Source organism: Mus caroli, chromosome 11 (genome assembly GCF_900094665.2).
Source record: "Mus caroli chromosome 11, CAROLI_EIJ_v1.1, whole genome shotgun sequence".
Lineage (NCBI taxonomy): Eukaryota > Metazoa > Chordata > Mammalia > Rodentia > Muridae > Mus > Mus caroli.
The window spans coordinates 99,440,922-99,458,514 of NC_034580.1; the positions used below are offsets into that span (position 1 = coordinate 99,440,922).

At 40.2% G+C, this 17,593-nt stretch overlaps 1 protein-coding gene across 1 annotated transcript in view; it reads right to left on the reverse strand.

The window, feature by feature from the left end:
• Lrrc37a (leucine rich repeat containing 37A) overlaps positions 1 to 17,593 on the reverse strand; it is a 50,815-nt gene that overhangs the window by 23,413 nt on the left and 9,809 nt on the right. Inside the window, 1 exon segment of the mRNA XM_021175963.2 lies at positions 16,552 to 16,632. Coding sequence (XP_021031622.2) covers positions 16,552 to 16,632 — 81 coding nt within the window.

Below are 17,593 nucleotides of genomic sequence, written 5' to 3' on the forward strand. Positions count from 1 at the left end.
AAAAAAAAAAAAAAAGACATCTGACTTCAAGGAGTTGGGACTTTATCCCAAATAAAGCAAATCACCAGATGGTTTAGATGTACAGGACCTGAAAATAAAATTAAGGCTATACATGGCTAAGATAGCCACTAACTTATAGGGAAGAAATCTATTACAGCAATGAAAAACACAAATTAATATCCCTCCAGTTTCAGTGTCTGGCCACAAAACCAGTCAGGCTCTTAATCAGAAATTAAAATTAATTAGGGAATGCTATCAAAGGCAGTTACAGACTGTCCAGGCTGTTCATAAACAAGATACAGCAGAAACTGACAATTTAGCTCTACCCCAAGGAGCCACTGCTGATAAGACACCAACAACCTTACCACTAACCCATTTGGATTGATCAGTGTTCTATGACAAAAGAAAAACTACAGGCATTGGAACAGTTCGTCCAGGAGCAGCTGGAGGCTCAGCATATAGAGGAGTCCACCAGCCCTTGGAATGCTCTGGTATTTGTCATTAAAAAACAAAAACAAAAACAAAAAACCTGGCAAATGGAGGATGTTGACAGATCTCAGAGTAAGATAAGATTATTCAGCTGTACTGGCTGGTTTGTGTGTCAACTTGGCACAGGCTGGAGTTATCACAGAGAAAGGAGCTTCAGTTGGGGAAGTGAAGCTGTAAGGCATTTTCTCAATTAGTGATCAAAGGAGAGGGCCCCTTGTGGGTGGTACCATCTCTGGGCTGGTAGTCTTGGGTTCTATAAGAAAGCAAGCTGAGCAAGCCAGTGGAGGCAAGCCAGTAAGTAACATCCCTCCATGGCCTCTACATCAGCTCCTGCTTCCTGACCTGCTTGAGTTCCAGTCCTGACATCCCTTGGTGATCAACAGCAATGTGGAAAGTGTAAGCTGAATAAGCCCTTTCCTCTCCAACCGCTTCTTGATCATGATGTTTGTGCAGGAATAGAAACCCTAAGACAAATTGGTACCAGCATAGTGGGGTATTCCTGTGAAAACCTGACAATGTTTTGGGGAGGACTGTGGAAGGACTTTGGAACTTTGGACTTGAAGATCCATTTGTTGTTAAGAGCTCTGTCAGATGTTGTATAGGAGCTTGGAAGATAATGTTGAGAACAGTGCAGAAGATGGAGGTCTGGATTGTGAAATTCCAGAGGGAAGATTAAAGACTCTTATCAGGGCCATTGCTAATTTGATTGTTAAGATTCTGTGGTTCTGCTTAGCTGGGGCTGAAGAATCAGCTTTGATTAATAAGATACCAGAATTACTAAGGTGAAACCTTTGCATTACTGGGACTATTGATGCTGGTTAGCTGGAGCTAAGAAATTAGCAGTGATTAAGAAGAGACCAGCATCATTGAGGTGATATCTTCTGGGAAGTGTTTTCTGAGAGCACAAAGAGGCTGTGTTCCAGAGATAGCCAAAGTTGTACCTCGTGCAGCAGCAGGACTTGGTAATGTGTAAGAGTCACCCAGGTGGTACTAGTTTTGAAGACATGAAGGGGTCATCCAGAACAGCTGAGGCTTGGCATTTTGAGAGGACATGGAAGGCCATTGGTGAAGGTGCAGCCTCAGTTGAAATTGATGGCCCAGAACTGAAGGGGTCATGAAGTGTTTTGGAGATGCCAGTACCATGATATGACCACCAAGAACAGCAGCAGCAGTGGAATACAGGCAGCTGGAGCCTAGAAGATAGAGTGTGTGCTACAAAGGGCAAGACTGGAGAAGTGACCCAAGCCCTTGGAGGAGACCAGAATATCGTGAGTGGATCCCAGACATTGGATGGTTGGAGATTGATTTTTGCTTTTGATTGCGACTGTGCCCTGATATTTTTCTCTCTTGAAGGAAGAAAGTATTTTAGTGGAGCACACAGTTAAGAGACTTTGAATTTTAAAAGATATTGGACATTTTAAAGGGATTGAACTTTAATATACAAGACTGTGGGACTTTTAAAATTATTTAGATCTTGGGGATGAATAAGAAAGTAAGGGTTGAAGCTTAACAGTGATGTGTTTGTGTGTCAACTTGACACAGGCTGGAGTTATCACAGAGAAAGGAGCTTCAGTTGGGGAAGTGCCTCCATGAGATCCAGCTGTAAGGCATTTTCTCAATTAGTGATCAAGGGGGAGGGCCTCTTGTGGGTGGTACCATCTCTGGGATAGTAAGTAGTCTTGGGTTCTATAAGAAAGCAAGCTGAGCAAGTCAGTGGAAGCAAGCCAGTAAGTAACATCCCTCCATGGCCTCTACATCAGCTCCTGCTTCCTGACCTGCTTGAGTTCCAGTCCTGACATCCTTTGGTGATCAACAGCAATGTGGAAAGTATAAGACCAATAAACCCTTTCCTCCCCAACTGCTTCTTGGTCATGATGTTTGAGTAGGAATAGAAACCTTGATTAAGACATCAGCCAATGGGTTCTTTGCAGCTCAGAATCCCATTGCCTTCCTTGTTGCCTAAGGAATGGCCTATCATAGTGATTGATCTAAAAAGACTGCTTTTTCACAATTCTTCTACATGAACATGATAAGGAAAGGTTTGCTTTCTCAGTACCTACCATCAATAGAGGTCGCCCAATAAAAAGATATCATTGGAAAGGCCTTCCACAAGGAATGTTAAATAGCCCTACCTTGTGTCAATATTTTGTACAACAGCCATTGGAGATGATTCAAAAACAATTTTCTCAATCCATTATTTAATATTATATGGATGACATCCTATTGGCTGATCTAGATATAACTATCCTGGAAAGAATGTTTTATGAAGAAAAAAAAAGCCCTGCCTTGCTGGGGATTGCAAATTGCTCCTGAAAAAATACAAAGAGGGGATATTCTATTAATTATCTAGGGTATAGAATAGGTCTTCAAAAGATTGGGCCACAAAGGAGCAAATGAGAAGAAACTAATTAAATGGCCCTTAATGATTTTTCAGAAGCTACTGGGAGATATTAATTGGCTGCAGCCTTTGACTGGCTTGGCCACTCAGGTGCTAAGCAATTTATCTCCAACCATACAAGGTGATAAAGATTTAAATAGCTCCAGGAAATTATCAGCTGAGGCTGAGAAGGAGTTAGCTCTAGTAGAAAAGAAATTGCAGGATATAATTGCAGGTTACATCTAGAGAGTATTGATCCAAAGATGGCTTGCGTCTTAGTCTTCTTACCTTCTACTCATTGCCCTACAGGAATTCTCATGCAAAGGAATGATTATATCTTAGAATGGATTTTGGCACATAAACATAGTAAGAAACTAAAAACCTACATTGAGAAGGTCTCTGAATTGATACTAAAAGGAAAAATGAGACTTTGACAGTCGGAATGGATCCAGCTGAATTTGTGGTACCTCTTACTAACACAAAGATAGCCTCATTATGGGCAGAAGATGAACACTGGCAGAGAGTATGCAGTAATTTCTTGGGAGAGATTAACAACAGATAGTCTAAAAGCAGGTGACTCATGCCCATAAAAAGAACTAATCGGATTCTCTCTCATATAAAGGGAACTCCAATATCTGGAGCCTCTACACTTTACACTGATGCCAGTAAATCAAGAAAGGCAGGATATAAATCAGGAGATGTAAGTAAGGTCACTAAGAGTCCCTATAAGTCAGTTCAAAAATCTAAATTATATGTAATGCCAGATTTTCAAGAGTCTCTTAATATAGTAACTGACTCTCAATATGCAGAAAGGGTTGTTTTACACATACAGACTGCTGATGATTCTGAATTGACTTCACTATTTATTCAGCTACAACAAATGATCAGAAATAGGAATTATCCACTGTATATAACACACATAAGATCTCATACAGGTCTGCCAGGCCCTCTGGTGCAAGGTAATAATGAAATTGACCAGCTATTGATAGGAAGTGTACTTAGAGGCTTCAGAATTCCATAAAAAGCACCATGTTTGTAGCAGAATTTCCCCCTAATAAACTTAAATATTAATACAACAAGAAGCCTGTGATTGGACAGGGAAAAGGGAGGTGGAGCTAAGAGTTTCAGAGACAGAAACACAGAGAGAGGACAGTGATTAGTATTTCCTGAAACAATGTTAATAGCAAAGGTTTAAAGAAAGAATTCTCTATCACTTGGCAAGAACCCAAGGAAATTGTGAAGCAATGTCCTACTTGCTCATTATATGACCAAGCTCCATTACCCACGGGAATTAACCCTAAGAAATGATATTTGGCAAATGGACGGCTTCTATTTACAGAGTTTGGTAAACTGAAGTATGTGCAAGATACTATAGACACACATTCAGGATCTCAGGATTTCAGGAACGGGCAACTGCCTTAGTGTCAGAAAAGGCTGATTCTGTAATTACACACTTGTTAGAAGTTATGGCCATTATGGGAACACCCCTACAAATGAAAACAGACAACAGTCTGCTGTATATCTCTAATAAGATGAAGCAGGTTTTTTTTTTTACATATTATAAAACCTGTTACAGGCATATCACACAATCCTACAGGACAAGCGATCATGGAGAGATCTAATTGAACTCTAAAGGAGATGCTTAATGGGCAAAGATGGCAACAACACCCCCAAAGGTAGATTACATAGTGCTTTATCAACCTTAATTTTTAAAAATGCTAATGAACAAAACATTACAGCTGCTGAAAGAAATTGATTGTAGAAAAAAACTACTTAACTAAAGCAGCCTGTTTATATTAAGGATATTCTGACATCAGAATGGAAAATGGGAAATGTGTTATGCTGGGGGAAGGGTTATGTCTATGTTTCCACAGGAAAAGAAAAGCTATGGGTTTTTTCCAAGTTGATAAAAATCAGACATGATAAAGGGAGACCTCCTGAAGTCCTTGGTGATGGAGAAGAAAAGGGAGACTAAAATGATCAACAAAATAGGTGATGTATATGTGGTGATGTTTATGTCTCTGTCTATAGAGACAGCTTTGGAACCAGCTGAGACTAATTGTGCTCTTACCGCAGCCTTGAGTGGGCTAAATCAGACCTTGTTTTGCCAGTCATCTAGCCCACCTAGGGTGGAGTCTTTCCGACATAGGTGAAGCCTATTGTCCTGCCACATCTGCAGCTTTCTGCAAGAAGTCACTACCTGCTGAGCAGCTGAGCTTGTCTTCCTGACAAGATCCTGGCAAAGCTACAAGATCCTGGCAAAGTGGGGATGGGTTTCCACCCTTTAAATTCAGACTTAAAGAATTAAGCATTGGGCCTTGATCAGAAGCTTTGTCTTCGTCTCATTCTTCTCTCATCCATCTTCCCATCCATCCCCAGCTTTCCTTTCAGGAACCCAGTTCTCCGTGGCTGCTTGCAACTACAGATGGCACCTGTAGGGGACCTGAATACGGAAAGACTGACTGAGGGAGACTGTCTTGGTGAAGCTCCACGGAAAATGGAAGAAGATGGTATCCTGCATGGTAAGCAAGCCTTAAATTTCATCTTTTTGAAACTGTTGTTGTAGGTGTAAAGGGATATGGGCTAAGTTGGGGGTACTGTCGACCCAACGCTGATCCCACTTAGGGGTTGACAGTGGAAAATGGGACTGGAAAATTCTATATAGGCAATTGTCTCCAGTCAAGAACTGCATCAGGCAAGAGGAGTAGGGATTAAAATTTTAAAAAAGTAAAAAACAAAAAAACAACAAAAAAGTAGATGCTAGATATACAAATGACGAGAGAGAGAGAGAGAGAGAGAGAGAGAGAGAAAGAAGAAGAAGAAGAAGAAGAAGAAGAAGAAGAAGAAGAAGAAGAAGAAGAAGAAAAAGAAGAAGAAGAAGGTGGAGGAGGAGGAGGAAAATGGATTTCACAGCTCTCCCAGGGACAAGGAAATCCGGAGATGTCCCGCTTCTGCTCTGGCCCCTACAGGAGACATTCTTGGTTCTGGTTACATCAAGTTCCTTTCCCTCTCTGTATTGTCTGTCCTTGGTGAACCAATCTGTCCATTTGTCAATTTGTGTCTGTTTTTGTTTTCTTGTCTGAATGACTGTTGTTCTACATTTCATGTTGAAAAGAAAAATTGGTTAAAACTTTATCTGCTGGCTATCCATCTCTTGATTAAGTCTCAGTTTGCACAGCAGAGGCTGATTTAAGTTATCCTGCACCCTTAGCCAGGAGTCAAGCACAGAGGAAAGGCCCTGCTGAAAAGCTGCTTTAAAAAGGCATCTGCAGTATCTTAGTTCTAAGGCAAATAAGCTAATAGTTGTTTTTTCCTAGAAAAAAAATCTCTGCAATTGTGATTATTGGGTTCAGCAAATGACAAAGTGCTTTTTCTCTTGAAATTATAGCTAGAAAAAATGAAAATTCTTTGGTCTAAATTTATAAGATTCATGTAGCCACTTCATTTGGTTTCTGACTGGTCTTAAAGGTATAAATATGCTCTGCATGTCTTGGTCATAGAGTATTGGCTAATAAGTTATTGGGTATGATTAAAAAAGTGTAACATTGGTAACAAGAAAGTTAGCTTAAAACTGGTAACTCATTTTAAACAACAACACATGGCATGAACCAGCCCACGAAACCAGTCCTCTAAAGATACTTCTAAATTGGGATAATATTTTATATAATTCTTATCCTAGAAACTAGACTTATAAGGGATAAGATTTAAAACAATGTCTCCTTTTTTTTTTTTTTTAAAGGATTAACTTAAATTTATTAATGCCAAGGGGAAGGAAGGTAACAGTTCCTGACCCTCCAGCTGTATCCACAGTTAAAACAATGTCTCCTTAATGAAGCATTAAAAGTTGCACTGTCATGCATTCATATGTAAGAATTGGCAGCCTGCCGGGCGGTGGTGGCGCATGCCTTTAATCCCAGCACTTGGGAGGCTGAGGCAGGAGGATTTCTGAGTTCGAGGCCAGCCTGGTCTACAAAGTGAGTTCCAGGACAGCCAGGGCTATACAGAGAAACCCTGTCTCGAAAATGATGTTTTTGATATTGATTTTAAAGAGAATTAATTGTTTAAAATTGGGTCTTTCTTTCCAAAGTTAGGGGTATGCCTTAATATTGCAAAAGAAACTTAAACATTATGGTTAAATTGCCAGTGCTCCATTGGCTGCAGTTTGCAGTTTGATCGCAAGCTCAGGATTCTTAACTCACCCATATTTTGTAATTAGGATGATTGCAAGAGTAATAAAAGTTAAAAACAGATGTTGCCAGCGTGGGCCTGGTGCATCTTTTACACAAGCTTTATTGGATACAGTGGTAGAAGCAAAATTTAACCCCCAAGGTTGGAAAGGAGATCACAGTGGAAATTTATTTGGTATCAAACAGGCTCCTGATGAACTGTTTCAAGGAGTTTGTAGATAGGCTAGTAAAACCAGCTATTAGAATTTTCAGAGACCCTCAAGCAGGGGTTCCTTTTGTTACACAATTGTCTTATGTGAATGCTAATGCAGTTTGCTGCGGCCATCCGGCCATACAAAGCAAATACAGACTTATTTGGATATATTCATTTTTGTGCAGAAATTGGACCCTCGTACAATCAGGGTCTAGCTATGGTTACTACCTTGCAGGGGACTACAGTACAAGCAATACTTTCACAGTGCCGAGGTTATAAGGAATGTTTTAAGCATAAATCATGTTAGGAAAGACTGTCCAAAAATTAGAGGCATAGACAGACAGTAGAATCGCTCCCCTGGAATCTGTCCTCATTGCAGGAGGAGTAATCATTGGGCAGTAGGCTCAGATTAAGAAATATTTACATTTGAGTTAATGCAAAGCTCAGAGCAGCCTCAGCGAGTTTTGTGTGGCACTGCCCTCGACTTAGAAACCCCGCCTATGGAAGTTTTCGGAGCCTAGCCTAGTCTTGCCTCCGGGGAATTATTTTTAAACCAAAACAGCATTATCACAGACCTATACAAGTGTTGTTTAAAATAAAGTTTAAACTTAAGATTTATGAAAGGTCAACGAGGCTGTGGAAGTTGTAGAGGCATTACAATCTGGCCTGCCTACTCCTACAGAATTATTATGGATTTGGAAGTTTTTTTTTCTTTTGCATCCTGATAACTGTGAAGGGTTTGCTTCTAGTGAGTTTGTAATCATTGGAAAGTTTTGCCTCTAGGAATGGCTAATAGCCTTACATTATTATTATTTTTTTTTTTGTCTCTGCTCCAATACAAAAAGTTAGGACCTTGAACCTTTCCGTGTATATTGTTTATTATATGGAGAGGATTTTATCAGCTGATCCCTCTTATGCAATGTTACTACAAAACTTTGTTCTTACACAATGAGCTTTAAAATTTTGGAGAGTAGTTGTTGCTCTAGAAAAGACTCAGAGGCAATATCTTTTTCAATATTTGGGGCCTCAGGTATACCCTAGAAAAATTGTGGCACAGAAAACACAAGAAAGAAAAGATGATTTACTTACTTCAAATTATTTTCAAAAGCTTCTAGAAGATGTTAATTGGCTAAGACCTCAGCCTTAAGCTCACCACAGGAGGACTCAAGCCTTTGTTGGATGTTATCAAGGGGGATGCAAGTTCACTGGTGAGAGACAAATAGCTTTGCAGAAAGTAGAGGAAGATTCTGTTATCAACTGTTAGCTGTTAATGTTAGTTATTGTTACTCAATGTGCCCACAGCAATTCTTTGGCAAAGGGAGCATTAATGTGGATTCATCTTGCCTCATCTCCAAGTAAAGTTTTAACATCCTATCATGAAACTGTTGTGATGTTAATAAAGAATTGTAGGATAAAATCATGAAAGTATTTTGGAAAGATTGTCTTAAAAACCTGACGAGACATCTATTCCTTGTTTCAAACAGCAATTAAATTGGTTATTGCAGAATACTGATATTTGGGCTATTGCATAGCAAACTTTTTGGGCAAAATTGGTAATCATTATCCAAAAGATAAGTTATTAAAATTTGCTTCTATGCATGCTTTTGTATTTTCTGTAAATTTATGTATGCATCCCATAAAAATACATGTACTTATAAGCAGCCCTTCTATGGGAGAGAAGTATATGTGATTGGATCACATGTTTATTCTCGTGAATTTCCCTCTACTTTAGCACAAATAATAGAACTACATGCTGTAGTCATTTTTAAAAAAATATTTTTATTAGATATTTTCCTTATTTACATTTCAAATGTTATCTCCTTTCCTACTTTCCCCTCCAAAAATTCCCTATCCCCTCCCCCTCCCCCTGCTCCCCAACCTACCCACTTCCACTTCCTGGCACTGGCATTCCCCTATACTGGGTATAGAACCTTCACAGGACCAAGGGCCTCTCCTCCCATTGATGACTGACTAGGCCATCCTCTGTTACATATGCAGCTAGAGCCATGCGTCCCTCTGTATGTTTTCTTTGATTGGCGGTTTAGTCCCAGGGAGCTCTGGGGGTACTGGTTAGTTCATATTGTTCCTCCTAGTAGTCACTGTTTTTAAAGTGTTGAAAAATCAAGCTTTAATTTGTATACTGATATCCAATATCTATCTATCTATCTATCTATCTATCTATCTATCTCCTTTTTAAGATATTGCTAATTCTCAAATTTTGCAAATGCTTATGCACATACAACTCAAGTTAAGAGAAAGTACTGGTCCTTTAAGGGACTGTCTTTGGACATTTAAGCACTTATCCTGGACTGCCTGGACAAGACCCCTTAAGGCAATGCCACAGAGGATTTGTATCCCAGGCAGATTATAGGCCTTACACAAGAACAATTGGCCATATAATCTCATTCTTTACATCATCAAAATAGTAATGGCTTGAGATGATAATTTGGTACTTTTAGAGAATGTTCATGTCAAAGTGTAAAGAATTGTTCTCAGTGTCCTCAGTTTCTACCTATTCCACATAATGGTGTTAATTCGGTAGGACTTATACTTAATCAATTATTGCAAATGGATACTCATATTTCTGATTTTAGAAAAATAAAATATGTACATGTGACTACTAACACCTTTTCAGGCCTCCTAGTTGCAACTGCTTTAACAGGAGAAGCAACTAAAAATGTAATTAGTCATTGCCTGCATTATTTTTTTATGCTTGGTGTTCCAAAACAGATTAAAACAGATAATGAAACTGGCTATTACAGTCAAACATTTGAGATGTTTTGTCAACAATTTAATGTTACCCATATTACTGGGATTTTTTTTTTTATAATTCTCAAGGTATTGGGGAACTTTAAAACAAAAATATCTTCTTTAAAAACAAAAAAGGGGGGAATTATACCCTCCAAGGTCACCAAAGGCACATCTTGCCTTTGTCTTATTGTTTTAAATTTTCTGCAAACCTGATGCTAAAGGTCAGTCTGTAGGGATCACCATTGGCATCCAGTCACTTCCGGTTCATATGCCAAGGTTAAATGGTGGGACCCCTAACTAATACGTGGAATAGTTCAGATCCTGTTTTAATATGGGGGAGAGGTTCTGTTTGTGTTTTTTCACAAAAAGAAGACGGAGCCCGATGGCTGTCTGAAAGATTGGTTCGTCAAGTGGACACAGATCCTGAGTCTTCTAGTAAGTGTGATTCCCATTATGAAGATGGCTAAAAATCCTTATCAGCCAGCTGAGTTAATTTGGAGCTTAGCCTCCACTATTACCTGAGAAGTAACAGTTTTTTTCTGTTGATTCACAAAGCCACCTCCCCCATACCCCATACCACCTCCCCCTTGTGTTTGATCGTTGCTTATTTACAACTGAATTGAGTGCTTGGGACATTCTCCTTGAGACAACCTTAATCCTGTTTGCTCTTAACTCTTGATTTAGTATTTTAAGCAGATTGGTCACTTTCACATAGGATCATCTTTGGCAAGCTCATTCATTCACCATGGCAGTTATTCATCGCTGTGAAGAAATGCATTGAGTGCAGATTGTGGCTTTGGTCTGAATGGGGAAAAGGTGTGCTATGAGGACCGGCAGTCAAAGATGGCCACTGATGTTCTATGACTCTTAACAACCTAAGACAGAGGCATTTGCCAAGAGGCTGTGTTTGTTCATAATAATCACTAAAAGGCCATGTTTGTGCAAATAAACACAGCAAGCTGTGTGTGTCCTCTGGGATGGGTAAGAGAGAGTATAGACACAGACCCAAGCCAGCACAGTTGCCAGCCACCATAATTCCCAGATGGGACCCTAGAGCATAAGTAAATCTTATGCTCCAATCCAGCTAATTTTTAATAAATAAAAAGGGAGGAACTGTGCCCTTCCCACAGCCTTGGGCAGGCTAAATCAGACTTTGTTTTGCCACAGTTGGCTAGCCCACCTAGGATGGAGACTTAAGACCTAGGTGAAGTCTATTGTCCTGCCACATCTGCAACTTCCTGCAAGAAACCACTACCTTCTGGGCAGCTGAGCTTATCTTCCTGGCAAAGTGGGGGATGGATCAGACTTAAATTTAGACTTAAGAATTAAACATTGGGCCTTGATCAGAAACTTTGTCTTGGTCTCTTTCTTTTCTTGTCTATCCATCCCATCCATCCCAGCTTTCCTTTCAGGAACCCGTGGCCGCTGGCAGCTATAACTAATATGAATATACACAGCCAATAACACTTATTGGGTACAAAATTTTCATGACTTGTTATTACATGAGAAATCTATATTGCAGTCTGACTATGTGATCAAACTAACCTCTGAAGAAAGGCAGTTTCTTTATTGATCTTCACTAACCAATCTGTGCACCCTTCACACTCCATATGAATGTCTTTACAGAACTGTATGTTGCTTGTAAGTTTTGTGTACTGCAGGATGAAAGAAGAGAAAGACAGTCCTGACAAGATCCGCACTCCAGGATGCTGAGATTCTGGGACCTTCTATTCTAGCTCCTTGTTTGATTCTACCTCAACTACATAGAAGCTGCTTCTTTAACACTTGCTTTGAGAACTTTTCCAAAATAGCTAGCTCTCATATCCAGCCTTTTGGACTGTCATAGTCAAGATGTCAGCTAAGCAATGAACTTTCTCAGCACACAGTGACTGGAAGGCAAATGATACCAGCTAGCTCTCCTTTGACAAAGCCAACTTTCCTATTTCCCTTTGGACCCCAGAAGGTAATTCTTCACCCCAATTCATCTAGAAACAGACAAAAGAAGATCATTATCCTAGACCCTTATGTTGAGAAGAATGGTTCTGGTTATTTTACTAATTATAGATATGTTGTCATTTTAAGGGATACTTTACAAATGTAGCTTTGAACAGGGAGGGAGTTAGAGAGCTTAAACCCAGGGATTGCTACCTTTCCTTTCCTCTTCTCTATTCTTCTTCTGTAAAGTGGAAGGGGATGGAAGAGAAAAGGGGGGGGAGATATTGTAATATCATAGAAATTTGAGAAATAGACAAATAGGGATAGGCTATCAAATTTACTCTTGAACAAAACATTTCATAGCTATATTTTACGTTGGTAGAAACCTTTATAATTGTTACAAAGTTAAAGTTATAATTTCTGACATTGGTACAGAATTTATTCTTGATTTATTGTGGTATAGATTTAAGGTTTTCATTGGTGTAAATTTCTTCTATTGACACAAAGAGTTAAGAATACAAAGCTTAGACCCAGTCCTTCTATAGCTACTATTACAAACTGTTTCTAAATGTTTCAGCAATACGAGTTAAGGGCCAGATAGCAAACTCATGTTTCTGAGTTAATTAAAAGGGTGTTTTCAAGACATTTCAATTAGAGATGGCTGAGAGTAAGTAAGGATTAACAGCTCAGATATAATTTGCATAGATAGTTTTCTAAATCATCAGAGAACCACAGAATGTGACATTTAATGTTATTTGGTCATTTGATGCTGAGACATATCTGCTCCTGACAGCATCCCCTTTCTTCGGTTCAAAGAAGATACTGAGTGTCTTCACTTCCAGGGGAAGTTGTTTATTGTGGCAAGGTAGCCACTGTGCAGAAATTGCTCATTTCTTCTATAGACCTATACTGTCCATGAGAGGACACAAGATACAGAATAGTTGACAGCTTAGTCATTCATAATTCCTGTTTCACAAGGTCTGTCAGTTGATCCTGGGCCAGAAAGCTACAGATTGATGCACCAACGTGTTGCAGACTGGGGGACTGTCCAGGTGATCCACTGTCTCTATGAATTGGTTAAGTTTTGGAAGCCATGTTTTGTGCTCCTTATATTTTAGGTAATATTTAAGTTGTTCTGGGATTTCTGATGGGGTGTAGTCTCATAGCTAACCCAAGTTGTTTAGCATTGAGAGAGAAGACATAGATTTGAGAGGCTTGTTTTCAGATGGTATACAATCTAAACTTAAGACATAATTCAGGTGTAGAATTAGACCTTTTTAAGTTAGATGGATGGCAGTGTGCTTTATCTAATTGACAAATTGTTGGACTGGATGTCATTTATACCTTATACTATGCAATTTACTTGTCATAAATTTTTCAATATCTGGGAGAAGAGGTTTTTTTTTCTTTTATTGGACAGAAAAGGTGAGATGTAGAAGAATTTCCCTTAATTGTCTGATTGGTTAATAAAGACGACAAATAACCAATCATTGGGCAAAAGTGAGGAGGTGGCTTTTCTGGGCAAGACAGGAAGAAGAGGGAAAGAGGAAGAATTGCAGGGATGGTGAATGGAGGACAGAGGAAGAGTTCTTGGAAGGAAGATGGAACAGAAACACATGGCCTGGAGAAACTGCAAGTAGCAGGGATTTCATAGTTGGGGAAGAAAGTGGTGTAGAGGCATATCTGTGCAATATAGGTGTACAATTTATAAATATATAACTGAGTTGTGTTTTCCTTGCATGGGTTTGTTGGGGGTGGAGATTTGCCACAAGGCATGCCCACTTCCAGAACTTCAGAGGCCATGCAGGCTGCCAGAACCCCAGCCACATCTCTGGTGGAGGGCCTCTGCTCCAACAAAGGCTACCTGGTTATCAGAAGTCCAGCCACCAACTTGGGTAAAACCCTCTATTCAACTATAGGCCACCCTGGCCAGAAGACCAGAGAGGAAACAGAAACCAAGGAACAAAACACCTGTCCAACAAAGACAAACACAGAAATCAGCACCTAGATCTATAATCACCCTAAATCCGGATGCCTAGACACCAGTGTAAGAACACAACCACAGCAAAAGCAATATGCCACCACCAGAACCCAGTTGTCCTACTACAGCAAGCCCTGGATATTCCAGCACAGCTGAAGCACAAGAAAATGACCTTAAGCTGAACTTTTTGAAGGCGAGGGAGGTCCTTAAAGAAGAAATGAATAAATCTTTTAAAGAAACCAAGGAAAAGAAACAAAAATAGGAGGAAATGAATAGGAGGAAGCTCTTAAAGACAGACAAGAAAAAAACAGAGTTGAATGAAACATACAAAATTGTTCAAGCCATAAAACTGGAAATGTAAGCAACAAAGAAAACACAAACTGAGCAAATGAAAATATAAAATCTAGGTGAGTGAACAGGAATTACAGATGCAAGCATCTCCAACAGAATACAGGAGATGGAAGAGAGACTCATAGGATTCCTCTTCTCTCCTTTGGCAACATGCTTTTGGAAAGATTCAAGAAGCTTGTGTGCTACTGTGATGGTTTATATATTCTTGGTCCAGAGAATGACACTGTTAGAAGGTGTGACCCTGTTCCCGTAGGTGTGGCCCTTTTGGAGGAGGCATGGCATTGTGGGTATGGGCTTTAAGACCCTTATTCTACTTGCCTGAAAGTCAACATTCTGCTAGCAGCTTTCAGATCAAGATGTAGAACTCTCAGCTCCACCCGCACCTCGCCTGTCTGGAAGCTGCCATGTTCCTACCTTGATGATAATGGACTGAACCTCTGAACCTGTAAGCCAGCCCCAATTAAATGTTGTCCTTATAAGAATTGCCTTGGTCCTTATGTCTGTTCACAGCAATAAAGCCCTTACTAAGACAGCTACCATAAGACTATTTCTTGAAGAAAAGTGTCCATTACAAAGAGTTGGGTGTTGGATCCTGACAGAGAATTCTAGCTCCCTGCACACACTTAGTGGGTTGTGTCCAATGTTGTCAAGTTCTTTTAAAAATGAGTTCTCACTATCTCTTGGGCTCAAGAAATCCTCCTGCCTCAGCATCTGAGTAGCTGGACCTACCAGCACACACCATGCCTGCCTCACCGTGCCAATCTGTGATGGTAACTGAATTCTGAGAGGTCTAGTTCCATTCAGATCACATGATGTGAATATCAATGTCCAATCCCAGTGAGCTCTGCTTTTCTCATCACCGGGAAGCAACCTCTCTTTCTGTTAAGATGAACACAGAAACTAGAGACAACAAGCCAGTGCCTCCCGCCTGAGTCTTTCCTACCCCACGGTCCACACCTCCTCTTCCTGAAAAGCAGATGCTCTGTTTCCTTTCCCCACGTTAGGAGTCAGCAAACTGTGCCAGAGAGAGAGGTGCCTGCTACAAAGAGCGTCTACAGAGCAGTCCACCCAGCTCCAGCACACCCCAACTCTTCCTCCAATGGGAGCCAACTGCTTTTCCTCCAATGGGAGCCAATTGTGGATCATGGTTTATGACCCGCCACACAGGTACAGTCACCCAAAGTCAAGTTCAGAAGGAAATCTCACATTGAGTTTATAATGTCCTTCTGATCATGGAATAGCAATGGAATAGCATATAAAAGATCTTTTGAGATGAGGTTTAACTCTGTAGTCCAGCCTGGGCTAGAACATGCAATGTCCCAGGCTAGCCCCGAACTCATGCTTCATTCTCTTGCGTGCAGGTGCTGCCACGATAGCATGTGCCACCATGCTTAACAAACAACATGGATTTTATTTTTCCTAAAATAAATTCCTTTATTCTAAACGGGGGGGGGGGGACTTTTTCTTGGGAAAGTAATATTCTTTTTTAAATTTAAGGCAGGGCTTCTTTGTGTAACAGCCCTGGCTGTCCTGGACTTGCTTTGCAGATCAGGCTGGCCTCAAATTCGCAGAGATCCACCTATCTCTGCCTCCCAGGTGCTGGAAGGCACCATGCCCAGCAAGAAAGAAAGATTCTCCAGGCTGGAGCAATGCATTTTTTTTTTCTTTATGAATACTTTCAACTACACAGTTCAAAGCACATAGCATCTTTTCCCATGCTGCAAAGGTGCCTCTTACCCACAGATAATCCATGACCTCAGAGGCACATACTTCCTGAAAAATAATGTCCTGGATAATTGGGAGAGAAGCCTCAGGGCAGAGGAATTTCCTCCTTTTCATGTCTGAGAAACAACCTACACCTTTTATTCCCCGGAGGACTTGGTGTTATATTTTTTGCAGCTCTGTGTGGTAGCAGCCATTCAAGCAGCTGGAATGTGAGCATGGGAGAGGAAATCAGAGAGAAAACTCAGGAGTGGCTTTCCAAAAGCATTTACACATCAGAGCACGGCACCGGGGCCTCATGCTAAGACCTAGTGAGTAGTGCCTGAGTGGTGTTACCTGTGCCTGTGCTGAAGGGTCGGGACCAGGAAAGTAGAGCCTGTCCTGTAATTTACACAAGTCCCCTGGCCTCCTGTGCCTTAGTTTCCTCGTTGGAAAAGAATGGATGGATCTTAAGACAAACTTTCCACAGTTTCCACAGGGTTTACACCTAGTAAGTCAATACTGCATTCTTTTAAACATACAAATAAGTATTTACATATATTTAGTTAACTTCTACTTCACTTACAACTGCTGTAAAAACTGCATTCCGTGCCAGGCTTGAAATGTTCCAAAGTTCAGTTCAGTGAGTAAATTGCACCCAAGGTTTCTAAAATAATAACGACAATAAAAAGACATAAGCCAGTGAAAAGACACTCTCTAGAACATTTGCATTTCTGGTGATTCTAATTTATATATAATTAAACATAACTCACTTTGCTAAAGAATTCTGAGGATGACACTGGCTTATGATTTAGACTTTTTATATTTGCATTATATAATACATTAGCCACAGCAAATGTTCAAATTTTCCCCCCAAAGATCTTTACTTCCCTGAGAGGATTTTTAGCACCATTGGCATATTGGCTTGAATACTCTTTGTTCTATAGGTTTGTCCTATATACTGGAGGATGTTTAGGGATGCTATGGTGTCTGCTCATCAGATGCCAGCAGCTTATCTACAATGCCAAGGGGGCGCTGTCACAGTGAGTGAGAACTGTCTCGGTTTACTCTGACTTATCAGAATTCTCACATTCAGCTTTATTACAGACTAAACGGATTTGGCATAGAATGTTCATGATTTCCGACCAGCGATAAAGAGTTAGCTATTGTACTAATAATGGGTTTCATCCTGATAATTTGATATACCGACCTCTATCTCATTATACTGTGCTCTTATCTGTCCTACTAGGTCTCCATCCCAGTCTGCTGGACTTTGCCTCCAGATACAGTCCTACTTTCCTGTTGCACACGCACAAGCACATGATGACTGCCCATATGGGAGGAAACGTGATGTTTTATCTTTATTCCATTTCTTCTCTTGTTCTCCATCCTTCTACACTGACATCTCACCCTTCACAGTGCATCTTCCATATCCAGCATACACATATAAATCTAGGAATGTAGCTCACTGGGAGGGCACTTGAATAGCAAGTACCGGACCTTAGGTTTGTCTCCATCACCAAAACAAACAAATTTTTAAAAATGCAATATTTATTTTTTTTTTGAGTCTAGCTTATTATTGAGTCCTACTAGCAAAGTTTGAAGTCACCAAGGGGGATTAAAATTTA